This window comes from Sceloporus undulatus, chromosome 6 (genome assembly GCF_019175285.1).
Source record: "Sceloporus undulatus isolate JIND9_A2432 ecotype Alabama chromosome 6, SceUnd_v1.1, whole genome shotgun sequence".
NCBI classification, from domain to species: domain Eukaryota; kingdom Metazoa; phylum Chordata; class Lepidosauria; order Squamata; family Phrynosomatidae; genus Sceloporus; species Sceloporus undulatus.
Window position 1 is genome coordinate 161,848,987 of NC_056527.1, and position 13,698 is coordinate 161,862,684.

Consider the following 13,698-nt stretch of genomic DNA (forward strand, 5'->3'; position numbering starts at 1 on the left):
TTCTCAAGTTTCTTTAACCCTCCCAAATAAAACTAAATAAATAAATTCTGATGTCTGGTCACTGCTCTGAATATCACATCAAATTATTTGAACATTTCCTTCTTTTTAAATTCTGTTTTAAGTGTGGAAACAAGAATTAGTCAAATGGAGCAAGATCTGGTGATTAGGTAGATGGTCTATGCATTCAAACCTCAAATTCTTCAGAACATCTACCACCTTGCAGCTCTGAGAGCAGGTGCATTGTCTTGCAAAACATCTTTCTGTTGCTTCCCTCACAATTTTTCCTTCAATGCTTCCTTTAGTCGGCACAGCAAGTTAGAGTAATATTCTGCATTAACTGTTTCGCCCTTCCAAAGATAGTCATCAAAATATCCTTATCCCCAAAACTGTGGCCATGACGTTTCTTGCTGACATCTGAGTCTTGAATTTCTGCAACAATGAAGAACCCAAGTGCCACCACTTAAAGGACCATTTTTTTGGTCTCCCAATCATAGTGATGGAACCATGTTTTATCAACAATAGTGACTTCCCCCCCCCCCCCCCCCAAAAAAAAATCACCAGATTACTCAAAAGGCTGCAAAATCACATTGGAAGTATCCACTCAATTTCGTTTCTGGCCAACATTCAATCATTTCAGCACCCACTTGGCTGACAGCTTCTCAAAGCCAACTGCTCATGAATTATATTCCTGGGATATCTCTAGTGTCTCAGCAATTATTTTAGTTGATATTCATCGATCTGTCCAAATCAAATAGTGAACATGTTCAAGAATTTCAGGAGTTGACTCTGTTGATGGCTTCCCAGACCCTACTACATTTTCATTCTCAAAATCTCTGTGCTGAAAGTTGACAAACTATTTCTTCAACGTTGCTTATGGTGGGCACTTGTTACTCAATGTTTGCATCATACTCATGGATTTTCTTTGGAGTTTTCTTCTGCAGGAACATGAACTTCATGACAGCCTGGAGTTCAGCAATTGAAAATTCCATACTTTTTGTTGGCATGGTTCTATCAATGAACTGAAAAAATTCAGAAATTAGAGCAACGATCCTGCAAATTGGCAGTTTACAATACAAAAGAACAAACTACAGTGACAAAATTATGCTCAGATTTTGAGAAGTGGGTTAGGCTAAAAACTTTTCAGCATCCCCTCATAGTTCAACTGCATAATTCAACAGCCATTACATTAAAATACATAAGAAGGGGCTGAAGGCAGAAGGGTGAATGCAATAAACCTGAATAAATAAGCAGAGCATTACCTGTTGGAAGCTCTCCCTCAAATGGCTTTGATCTTCTGGATGGCAGAATTCTAAAATGTCTTTCCCCAAAAGATCCTAATAAGTCATCCACAAAAAGAGAAGAAAGGTGGTGAAGAAGTACACAAAACACAACAAAACAAACCTAAAATAAAACACTTGCCAAATGCTGCAAGGCATCAGAGAACCAGTTTTGGTAAACTTCAATATGCGTACAACACTTTCGACAATATGGCGCTTTCTATAGAGATTGGAGACTATAATAATGGTTTATTTATATTTCCCGCCTCTCCTGAATGGATTGAGGTGGGATTTCAACCATCAGAATAAAATACATTTAAAATACATTTTAAGAATGCATCAATAAAATAGTACAGTTAATATAAAGCTAAGTCCATCGAGTGGTAATGCAACAATTTATCCAGTGATATAGTGATGATATTACAACAGGTCGGGTGGATAAGCTCGCCGGAAGAGATCTCTCTTAAGTGCCCTCTTAAAAGAGTCTAAGGAGGTAATAAGACAGATCTCTTCCAGGAGGTTATTCCATAGTTTTGGAGCAGACAATGTAAAAGCTCTTTGAGAAGTTGATATGAGCTTAGCTGGAACATGTTCTAATACAGTGCACATGCGCCATACACAGGCGCGCCATACGCGGCTTGAGCATACGCGCTCAAGCCGCACGGGGCGGAAGGGGTGGCGCATCCCATTCATTTGAATGGGCGCGTGAGCCCGTTGCGCCCTGCGCGCCGCCATGCACAAGCCCCATTGTTTCCAATGGGGCTCGAGCATAGGCAGAATTCGCCTCACACGGCGGGATCCAGAACGGATCCCCCGCGTAAGGCGAGGACCAACTGTACATTCTTTCCTGTTATTCTAAGAATGTGGGGCGGATTGTGTAGGGAGAGGCGTTCCCACAAGTAACCCGGGCCCAAGCCACGTAGGGCTTTAAAGGTAAAAACCAACACCTTGTACTACTTCATTATCAGCCATTAGCCATGTTGGTTGGGGCTGATGGGAGCTGTGGTCTTGGACATATGAAGGATAGCAGGTTGGGGAAGATTAGTGTACCATCTTACAATGTAGATACAGTTCCTGGGCCCACCAGAGGTTTATGTGTGGATAAAACACTGCACAGGGGCTGCATGGATCTAGTCCAATGATGCAGACCGAAACCAAATGTCCATTAACCATTGTAGACAATAACATTATGGTTCACAGCTGGAACAGCAGCTCTTTAGAGCAACCAGATTTATTTGATGTGAAAGAGTAGTAAAGGCTTACCTGGTAGTATAAAACAGTACAATCTATATTTCATATCTGAGCAACTCATTTGCCAGAGCAAAAGTAAAGGCAGCCTTGCTCCATGCTTCTGTCCCTTTGATTCTCAACTGCCCAAACTGGTCCCTACCAATGCTTTTTCAACAGGTCCTCTCTCTTATTTTCCTTAACAAACCTAATTATCACAGTTTCCAAATTGCTCTTGAAACTGGTATGGCCATTTTAAAAAATGACATATACAACACACACTCAGGCCAGGGTTTGTGTTTCTGTAGCTACTTCCAACCTCAAAAATACGATAGAGAATAACATCACAGAAGCAAATAAGCTGCACCGAAATCTGTTTCTCAGTAACCTGAATTAGGATCAGGACCTTAAACCTGGAAGCTAATATAGGCTTTCATCTTGTTAGTGCAGAGTTGCCAGAATGAAAGCCTGACAGGGCACCTGTACCTTTAGCAATTGCAAAGAAGAAGGAAGTTTGGCAGGTGATTGCTGATGATCCACATCTGCTGAAATGCCCTTTTTTACACAGCAACTAAAGGTACAGGAGCTTTCTCCAATTTTTACTCTGGCAACCCTATGATAGTGACTTACATGCCTGCAAATGTAAGTGGTTCACACATTCGTGAGCTGCCTTTTGGATGGAAAGCAGAAACCTATTACCTTACCCTTGGGCTCTGTCCAAAAAACTCCCAGCACAGCAGCTGTCAAACTGTGGAAAGGCCTCCTGCTGCTGTTGCTTACAGGCGGGGATGGTTATTCCAACCATGAAGATGTGGCTGCTCTGGGCTCCCAAGGGAAGGAAAAGGCAAGTGAGGTCAATCTGAGAGCACACTTTAATTTCTCCCTTCCCAGCCTGACTTAAGGCCCGAACAGACAGGCCAAAATAAAGCTGCTTTGGGTCACTTTGGAGGTATGCTGTTTAAATGATGTGTGTGTCCACAGAGGCCAGAAATCGCACCAAAGCCACGCTCCAGTTCTAAGGACTGGAGCACAGCTTTGACGCAGCTTCTGGCCTCTTCAGATGTGTGTGTCTTTTAAACAGCATACCTCCAAAGTGACCCGAAGCACCTTTATTTTGGCCTGCCTATTTGGGCCCTTAGCTAAGCCCAACTTCTCCATGGTCTGAATTGCCTCTGCCCTCCCTCCCATCTTTCCCCATTGGTAAAGGCCAGCAGAAGAGGTCTATCTTTGGGCATGACATCTGCAGGGCTGTGAGAGGATATAAAATTGTTATGTATGATTTCAGCCATTGCTTTAAACCTCTGGAGGTGCCCAAGTGGCCATAAGTATACACATATACTTGGAATCAGATGCCGTTTATCTTCACAGAAATTATTTCTGAGTAGATATGTAGCATAATTTAGTGGTAGAATTGTGTCCCCACCTCTCATTTTCCACTATGTATCTCTGGAATAATATTTTCTTGTTTCTGACCATGATCCTTCCTTAAAGAAAGAGATGGGAGATGAACTCCCAAACATTCCACCTTCTGTAAAAAAGAACAAACCTGAGGTTGGTAGCCAATAACACTGATGCATCTTGGGTCAACAAAGGTGATGATTCCATCTGAGTTGTGCCTAGATAAGAATTCTGTGGGGACCGACATGCCATTCATGTCCATGCACACTGGAGAACTGGTCACCTGAAAAAAAGAATTAGGGATGCTCAGCAATAAGAAATGGGGTGGAAAATCAACACATCAACACTGTCTTTATAATAGCAAAATCTATTGGGAAGTCTTCCACTTTCTAAAGAAAGAGTGGGCAATTGTACTGCTCCAGTTGGTTTTGCCCTGCACTATCATTCACCCAAGCAGCATGTAGAAGGATCTGTTTTAAACAAATATAAAACTATATCAATATGAATCAGCTTGGAATGCTAGGTTTGAAAATTAATGCATTAATGTGAAACATTAGAGATTGGGAGACTAATCTATTGCCATAAATGGAATCACTTGGTTATTGTAGTAGTAGTAGTAGTAGTAGTAGTAGTAGTAATTATCCTGCTCTTTTCCCAAAACTGACCCTAGAGCAGATCAAAATATTTTTAAAAATACAATTAAAAGAACAGTACTGTACAATATAAAATACTAAAAGAACAGTATAATTAAAAACAGATAAAAGCGATACATAGAATTTAAAATAGGATTAAATTATTAAAATATTAAAATAGATTGCTCATTAAAAGAATAAATTACAGTTTAAAAAGATAAAAGAATGGGCAGGGGTGTTGTATTGTTTTAAGGTTTAAAACACCTTAAAACAATACAACACCCCTGCCCATTCTTTTCAAACTTTCTGTTTTAAAAGCCTGCCTGCATAAGAACATTTTAACCTGCCAGCGGAACAAGCCATAGGATTCACAGAGAATGGCTGGGAGGTTGTCATTTTTAACCCCTAGGGACTCATGTTGTTATTGGATCCATCAAAAGTGCTCTTTTTGCCATTTTAAAGTTATTTCTCCCAAGGTAGCTACTTTTTTTCCATATGGCCTCAAACCTCAAAATACAAATTATCTTGGGATGGTGGGAGTCCATCATATCTAGAAACTATAAATTTGGGAAAGGCATGGGATCTCAATTGAGTTTTGTCACAGATTTGCATTGCTTTTCTCTTCTTTCCACCTCCCCCATTCACTTAACTCATCAAAACCCTTGTTTGTTAAAGGAGTGATGTTTCAGATTGCCATCCAAGGATTTAAGCATCGGCAGATGACAAACCTCCATTGTCCCCAATGGTGGCATGTACGCATGGCTGAGCCATTAGAAACAGTCCAGTGGCATGCGTGTTCCCAGTGGTGGCAAGTAATATGTAGCCGCACTGCTACTAAGGACAACAGGACGTCATCTGAAGTCCCATTGTCCCTAATGGCAGTGTAGGGACAATGGGACTTGAGGTCCTGCAGATTTTGGAATCCATGGGGCAGAGGGTCTGGAATGGATCCCCACAAATATCAAGGTCCCACTATAAGAAACAATTTGTTCGTTTCAGGTATTTAGCAAGCCTGCTATTTTGTACAAATCTTTACTATTAATTAATTAATTAATTTGTGTAATTTTGCATTGTAATATTAATGAAATAAAGTTATTCTTGCACTCATTCATTTTATCTTACATGTGTTTTACACATCAGAAATGGAAGTAGCAATCCTATAACTAGTGAGTTAAATTTCACAGAGTTCAGTGAAACTTACTTCTGAGAAGAAATGAGGGAGGGCATGGATTTAGCTACTTGAAACTTTTAGCTCCAAGCTAATAGCTCCAACCTTACCAAACCTTTCCACCTATGTGAGCTACTGAAGCAGGGGTGTGGTGGGGGTGGGAAGCAGAATGAGAAAGGGGGAGAAGAAGAAGCCAAGAGAGGAGGAAATGGTGGTGATGGTGAAGTAAACATTTAACTTAATTACTCAAGCGTCCAGCTCTACATTAACAATAAATGTATTAAAAGAGTACAAATGGGTTCATTGCATTTACTATATACCAATAAGTATATAAGAACAAGAAAATATAATTTGTACAAATTAAAGGAAAACTGAAGAAGTCACTACTCCTTACTCTACAAGACTCCAATGACTTCTACACATGCTAATAAAGGGATGGGGAAAGCCTCCTGCTTTAAATGGCCTGACATAATGAAAAGGCTATAATTACCTAAGGGATTCCTGCTGAGCACAGAATTCACCCCCAGCCACATTTCATCCATCCATCCTCTCACTATTTTTTTCTCTTCTGTGTTCTCATGCTTTAAAAATGCTAAGACAGCAGGCATCTTAGAACAACAAAACAGCACAAAGCTAAGTGATGCATTTCCTTCAGTTTTAATCCTTCGGCTGATGACTTCTGTCTTATTCTTTCTGGGAGTGAGAGAGCCACCCATCTTCTAAAAGAATTCCAAAAACCTAAAATAATTGTTTTGTTAAAGTGAAGGATTAACTTCTGTGTTAATCAGTCAATCTGTGAAGCTACTGGTTTTTTTTGGGGGGGGGATGGTGGGGAATCTGCGCAATAATTATTTTCCTAAACTATAGCATGACACTAGTATCAATACACCCGACTGACATTTCGGAGGCGATAAAAGTGAGCTCTATGGGCCCAAGCCCCATTTCCATGGATCCCATAGCCTTCTGCCAGTCTTCAGCTCCCCAAATTTATAATTGTTTTGCATGGACTTCCGGTGATTTTGCTAAAAACCTTGCTAAAACACCCCCAAATGGCTGCAAATTGCAACACCTTCATATTCAGAAATATATTGGAAGGTACCCTGTGTCACCCTTGAACATTATTTTGGGTGATATATGTACACATTGGGATGGAACAAGTAGGTGCAGCTTGTAATGGCATATGTGGGGGAAAAACCCCTTGCCCCAGTTGTCCATTCCTGTGCTATATGAATGAGCCAGGATGAGCTCTTATGTTCGATTCCCCCTTTGCACTCTTTTAAACATGCAAGAAGAATACTGAATACAGTATATCTGACAATAAGTCAACCTCATGTATAAATTGAGAGCAGGGTTTGGGGCCAAAATTATGGATTTTGATATGATCAGTGGATAATTCAAGGGTCATGTAACCATGGATGGAAAAGACAAAGCAAAGGAAAACGATGCCAAAGAAAAGACAAAATTCTCTTTTACCTGCAGTCAGCATAAGCTAGCCAGGATAAAATCATGGTTTCAGACAAGGTACAATGTCGAGTTTTGACATTGCTGAGAATCGTATTTCATTTAAAACTGCAGATGGATAGATGAATTTATCTCTTTCTGTGGCATCTCCAAAAGAAGAGGGAAAGAAAAAAATTTGCAGATTGTAAATGAAACAGAAAACTTCGGGGCTTTGTATACTTTACAGAAAATGAACAATGATTTTTGAGCAAAGTACTTAAACGATGCTGTATATTCTAATACTTTAAGACAGAACTCTGAAAAGTTTTTTTTTTTGGGGGGGGATATGACTCCCAGAATCCCCAGCCAGCATGCCCAGGGTTAACTTTCTGAGCTCTGATTTAAGATCAATGCACCTAACTCTTGGCTGCAGTGAGATGGATCCTGGCAAATGGAGGGAATAATGACAACAGTGGAGACTTTATGAGAAAATCTGTGAATTCTTGTCCAGGCTGCAAGCAAGATCTCTTTTCTATGACCTCTCCTCCACACCCCACAGTGCCAGATCAGTTTCTCAGGCACAAACAGCACGTATGATGTTTCTTTCTTTTCGTTAACATTGTCCCCTGAACAGCAAGAGTGTCAGGATGCCAATCTGAGGAGTAAGAAGGTCACTGGCTTCCAGCTGGATGATTTACTTCCTAGAAGGAAAAATAGCCCATAATATATGCTCTCCCCATCCCCTGGCAACTTCTTTATGATTAAATCGACCCATCTCCCAGTGTATGCTATGACCTCTTCAGTCACTCACAGCATTCCTTATGTAAGACATGTTTGATTGCTCCATATGCAACAAGACCTATTTCTAGATAATAGTTTATTTTGGCAGCTGTTGTCATCTGCAAAAGAAACTTCTTGGTCCACATCTCCACTCTCCTTGGGACTTTTTAAGCTTTGAATTTAATCAGGATTATGACTGCAATGCAAAGATGAACAAGGAAGTTGGCCTCCCCAAAATCATGGGGACTAAAACCTGAACCACACACTGTAGGTTTTAACATGTACATGTATTGTAAACATACACTTAAAACATTGAAAAGGGAACAGAGTCCCACACCACATTTAAGGATAGGAGATTAGCTGAGGGGGCAGCAGGACATGTTCAATGGAACACAGACAACATCTGAATCTGATAAAACCACAGCCATGATGGTGTAGTGGTTTTGAGTGTTGAACTAGGATGCTGGGAGACCAAGGTCTCACAGGTTTCATCCCTGTTCAGCCATGAAAACCTACTGGGTGAACTTGGGTAGATAATTCTCTCATCCTCAGAGGAAAGCAATGAAAAACAAATCTTGCAGTGAAAAAACTGATAGGTTCACTTTAATCAGAAACAACTTGAAGGCACACATCAACAAGAATATCCAGTAAATGTGTAGAAAGCTGCCCCCCCCAACCCCAAGAGCCACAACTGGCTGAAATTCCAAATTCCCCACAAACATTGGTAAACTTATGTTTGCTTTAATCAGAAACAACTTGAAGGCATATATCAACAACAACATCCAGTAAATGTGTAGAAAGCTGCCTCACACGACCCAAAGAGCCACTACTGGCCAAAATCCCCAATTTTCCACAATCATTGGTAAACTTATGTTGCTGCTATGCAATGTGTATCCCTCTCCCAAAAAATTTACCAACAAGATATTAGCCAGTTTGTACTGGGCATTGTTTGCTTTCTATAACAATCTTTATTTGTTTAGTGTATGTATAACCCCTTCTTCAGCCAGAAAACCTCCCAGCGTAGATTAGAAATTGCCTCAAGAATGCAATCTAAATTAAACATGACACAAAAGGAAAAGTGGATGGCAGTGGAGGAGAAGATTTAAGTCCAGCAGATACTGCTAGTTCTTCTCTCCCTCTGAAGCCAAAGCAGTGGCAGTTGGAGGTGAAAGAAGGACCTTTCATCAACTGCTGGGCCTTGGCATGATGGAGCAGCTGGGCCCATCTCTTCTTTCACTTGGGATGAAGGGATGGCATTTCATTAGCTTCTGATGCCTAATCATAATTGGGAATTTAAATGAAATTCAACAATTCACAGCATTAATTTACTGAAGCTTCAAAAATACAGTATTATCTTTACCTGGAGTCTTCCTATCGCCACCAGACAATATTTGCTGCCCTGTCCCACCTCAGCATCTTCTTCCGGTATAGTCATTCCTAAAAACACAAAAATGAAAAAGGAAGAGCTTTATATAAAAAATGTCATAGTTCCCTTGTATTCCTTTTAAGGAGCAATTTACACATTTATCTATGGGTTCCCACTGCTATTTTCTCTCACAACCACACTACTCTCATGTCCCCAGTAAATGGGATGAGGTGGCTTAATGGTTAAGACACCAATACTGATGATCGGAAGATCAGAGGGTTGGCAGTTTAGGCCTGAGTCCCAGCTTCTGCTAACCAAGCATTTCAAAAGCATGCATATGCAAGTGGGTTAACAAGTACCACTTCAGTGGGAAGGTAACAGTGTCCAGTGTAGTCATGCTGGCCACACGAACATCACAGTAGTCCTTGGACAATGTTGGCTCTTCAGCATGATAACGGAGATGAGCACTGCTCCCTACAGTCAGTTGTGATTAGACATTCATGTCAAGGGACTACCTTTACCTTTTACCCCCAGTAAACTTATACCTGAGAGGATATTTGAACTTAGATTCAGTGATGCTATCTGTTCAGGATTAGGAGGCAGGAGTCTAGGCAAGAGCAGTGTGGAAGACACAGGCAATTGGGCTGGCTTATTACATTTACAGATGAATGGAGTAATATATATTATTGCATAAAGAAGAGGACCACCTCTATGTCCACGGCCTAATTATTCAACTACACAAATATTTAATTTTCTTCATTCCAAGTTCACATCTGGACAGCCACTAGGAGTATGTCACATGTTTTTGTCCTGCAGCCCATTGCCAGGATCTCACAGACGTTCAGCCAGCATAACCAATGGTTAAGAGAGTTGCAGTATTTTATTTATTTGATTTGTATCCCACTTTTCTCCCAAATGGGACTCAAAGCAGAGAGCATCTCAAAACACCTAGTGGGTCAATAGTTCCTCAGCCTTGCTCTAAACATCAGGGTTTTGTCCCTGGTATCTCCAGGAAGGTGGACCCAAGACCTGAGAGAATTGCCATCAGTCAGACTAGACAATGCTGGGCTAAACAGAAAGCACTCTGGCAATTACAGGGTAGGAACTCCTGTTCTTACAAGCATAGGAAGTTGTGGTTGCAATACACTCACACAATATTTGAAAGACTACCTCCTCCAATATGAGACCATTCAAATGGATTATGAATGAGCTATAACCAATTCAAGAGAATAACACAACCCTTGAACAACTACACAGTAGCAACAGGATGCATAACATGGATACAGTACATACAATGACAAAACCCTGCCACAAACCCAGATGCCAACTTTGTCCCCATATCTTCTCTGGGAGAAATATTACTGGGGTCAATAATATCACCCACAATATCAGAGGTGCATTTAATTGCTTTTCCTCCAATGTGATATATCCAATCTTATGCCAGAAATGCCTCTCTACGCCCTACATTGGACAAAAAGGACAGCCTCTATACAAGAGGATTTATGGACACAAATCTGACATTAGAAATGGCAATACTCCAAAACCAGTTGCAGAACATTTCAACTTTCCTGAACAGAACCGCAGTCCTTGAACAAGTAAATTACAAAGGAAGACTAGGAAGAAAAAAACCCTCAACTGAAATATATTCACAAATTCCAATCCATTAGCAGATCTATGAACAAAGATAATGGCTTCATGGCAAGCTATTATATTAATGCAGGAATCCTCGCTACTGCATATATAACAAAAGGAATCTTCTGAAAGAGGGTTTTGAACCCTAGGAAGCTGACTTTCGGTAGTAGGGTTTTGTTTTTTTGCCCCCAAATGCCCCTAAGAAGTATCGGGGAAACTTTGGAGCACATTCTCCCCTTCACCCTGGTCCATTTTAGGCTCAGAAATGGCTGTTTTCTAACAGGAAAAGACTGAAAGTTAGCTTACCTGTCAATCTGGCAAAACTGCCAAAAATATAATGAAATTGTTCCCCATGCCCAATAGGGTGTTAGGGTGCATTTAACTTTTAAAAAGGCTTTTCCAGCCCCTTAATCCGTGACAGGTGCCCACCTCTTTCAGTGGGTATGGGGAGAGAGTAATTTTGCCATGTTCTCTTAGGAAATTGTTCACAGTGGCCTTGCTTCATTGCTTTCAACTGTAACATAAGTACTCTACATTTTCTCTTTAGAAAAAACACACAAACAAATCAGCAACATATTTTGTCATACTGGAAGGAAATAGCAGAGTGAAAAAACATGTGGGTGTTTCATTATGCTTTATATTTTTCAACGTTTTAGTGGGATTTAATGTCATAAACATGAAAAGATTACAGACATGTCAGAATACTATTTTTGGTGCCTTGGGGTTGCACAAACATCAGTTGTTTGGTACATCTGTCTATTGCTCTTCTAAGTGTTTTAAGTAATCAGATTTCCCAAACTGAATTTTGGAGCCATAAACTTCCTATAAACGCCTGAATGATTTTAAGCTTTTTAAAACTCTGTTTCCCCAGAGTATCTGGGATTGATGTCACACTACAGTGATGCATCACTGAAAAACACATTTTGGCAGATTAGTCAGTTTAAAAAGAAAGTAAACTAGTGCTCCCCCCCCCAACTGCTATTTAATTTAAAAGATGTTAACTTCTTCTATGTAGATAGGGATCTCTCTCTCTGTAGTCAGAAAACAGATCCCATGCATACTCAGGAGTTATCAACATTGAAGTCAATTAGATATTAATAAGACAGACAAGCAATTCTAGGAAAGTTCCAGCAAGGACCTGGAACTCTATTCCCAGTTTGCAGATTTGGGCCAAAATTTCCTGGGAACGTTTTGGGGTTGTATGAAGACCCAAAATGACTTTTGCCCCACTCTTGTGATAAAATATTGCATAGGGCAAAACTGCTAGTGACTACAGTTTTCAACAATTAATCATTATTTATAAAGCACCTAAGGTTTGCCAAAAGCACAGTCCCTACCTAGACTTCTAATCTAAAGGCAAGTCTACACTAGGGACAAAAGTCCACATGGACTCCTTGACCTGGTAGTTGGTTAGTTATCTACACATGTCAGGAGAGATGTTTCCCTTGTTGGTGCTGCTGCGGCTCATGCACAGTTGCTTGCTCAGACTTCAGAAACAAGGCAGCCGATCACAGCAGCTCCAAGGAGGGAAAATTCTTTCTGTAACCGGGATCTGATCTGGACTCTGGGGTAAATGGCAGTGGTTGCCAGGCAGTGAGCTGTCCTGCCTCCCCATCTCCACCTTGAATCCAGGGCAGATCCATTGCTCACACTACAGCGACATTGGAGTATCCTGCTAGTTCTGAGCCAGAGAAGACAGGCACAAAAGAGCGGCCTGAGTCCACTCTGGCTGGAAGCGGGTCAGGACCCCTCTGTCCACATATGCATTGGATTATCCTGGCTCCTTTCTGATCTAGTCCAAAGGACCAAAGCACAGCTTCCAGTCCAAAGGACAAGAGCACAGCTCTTAGCCCAAAGGACCAGAGCATAACTTCCGGCATGCATGATCGGCACGCCTCTAAAGCCACTTCAATTGGCCCATCTGTTTCACCAATCTTGAAAACTGAGGTTTTAAAACTCAGATTAAGGTGGTATAACCTGAGTTTGGTGCAGATAGGGCCACACATTGTATGGCCTTATCACACCAGATCCGGGGATAAGTCTGCACATCCTGTGGCTTTACAGCACCAGCTTCGTGGGGGCAGGCAGGTGGGTTTTCTCCCTTGTATAGACAAGCCCTAATTTTGGGGATAGGCAGACTTCAAGGTTATAAGATATACTGCACTTTTGAAAACTGAGAACCACTAACCAGAATGGGCTGTAAAAGACAAAGATGATGATCTGTACCCTGCTTTCTCCCCAAAATTGGGATTCAAAGTGGCTAAAAGATCTAGAATTAACCGAATTCAGAGTCCAGGGTGATGACGATTGTTTAAAAATGAATAAAGCTCAGAGTCTTCCCACGCAAAGCTACTTTGTCTAGCCCAGGCTTTCTTCATTTCAGCACTACAATTCAGGGCAAATTACTTTTCTGGGGGAGGCGGGGTTGTTATTATTAATATTTTTTTAAAATCTACAGCAATCATGGTTTTGAAAAGAAAGGACAACATAGCAAGAAAAAGTACTCATGACCAGGCTTGCATTTTTCATAGTCACATAAATGTTTCATGACAAAACGCAAAATCCACTGAGAGAGAGGCTTCTGGCAGCAGAAGCAGTATGTAGTGGTAAGTGGTGGTCCATTGGCCAGTATTGATCCATAAGCCACTGGCTGCTGGCCCACAGTGATTTTGTGGCATAGGATGAAACAGTTGTAACCAAAGGGCAGAAATATAGTTGGGGGGAAAGGGAGTGGGGATAACATGGCCTGTATGTCTTTTGAGTGACTTTGGGATACAG

General features: G+C 41.0%; 1 protein-coding gene across 6 annotated transcripts in view; it reads right to left on the minus strand.

Annotated features, from left to right (window-relative positions):
• ARNT2 (aryl hydrocarbon receptor nuclear translocator 2) overlaps positions 1 to 13,698 on the minus strand; it is a 106,918-nt gene that overhangs the window by 28,367 nt on the left and 64,853 nt on the right. For all 6 annotated transcript variants that reach the window (XM_042476912.1, XM_042476911.1, XM_042476909.1 and 3 more), the window contains 3 exons: positions 9,283 to 9,359; positions 4,051 to 4,185; positions 1,260 to 1,334 (listed from right to left, as the gene is read on the minus strand). In XM_042476912.1, the coding sequence (XP_042332846.1) occupies positions 1,260 to 1,334; positions 4,051 to 4,185; positions 9,283 to 9,359 (287 nt within the window). The remainder of the gene's footprint in view (positions 1 to 1,259; positions 1,335 to 4,050; positions 4,186 to 9,282; positions 9,360 to 13,698) is intronic.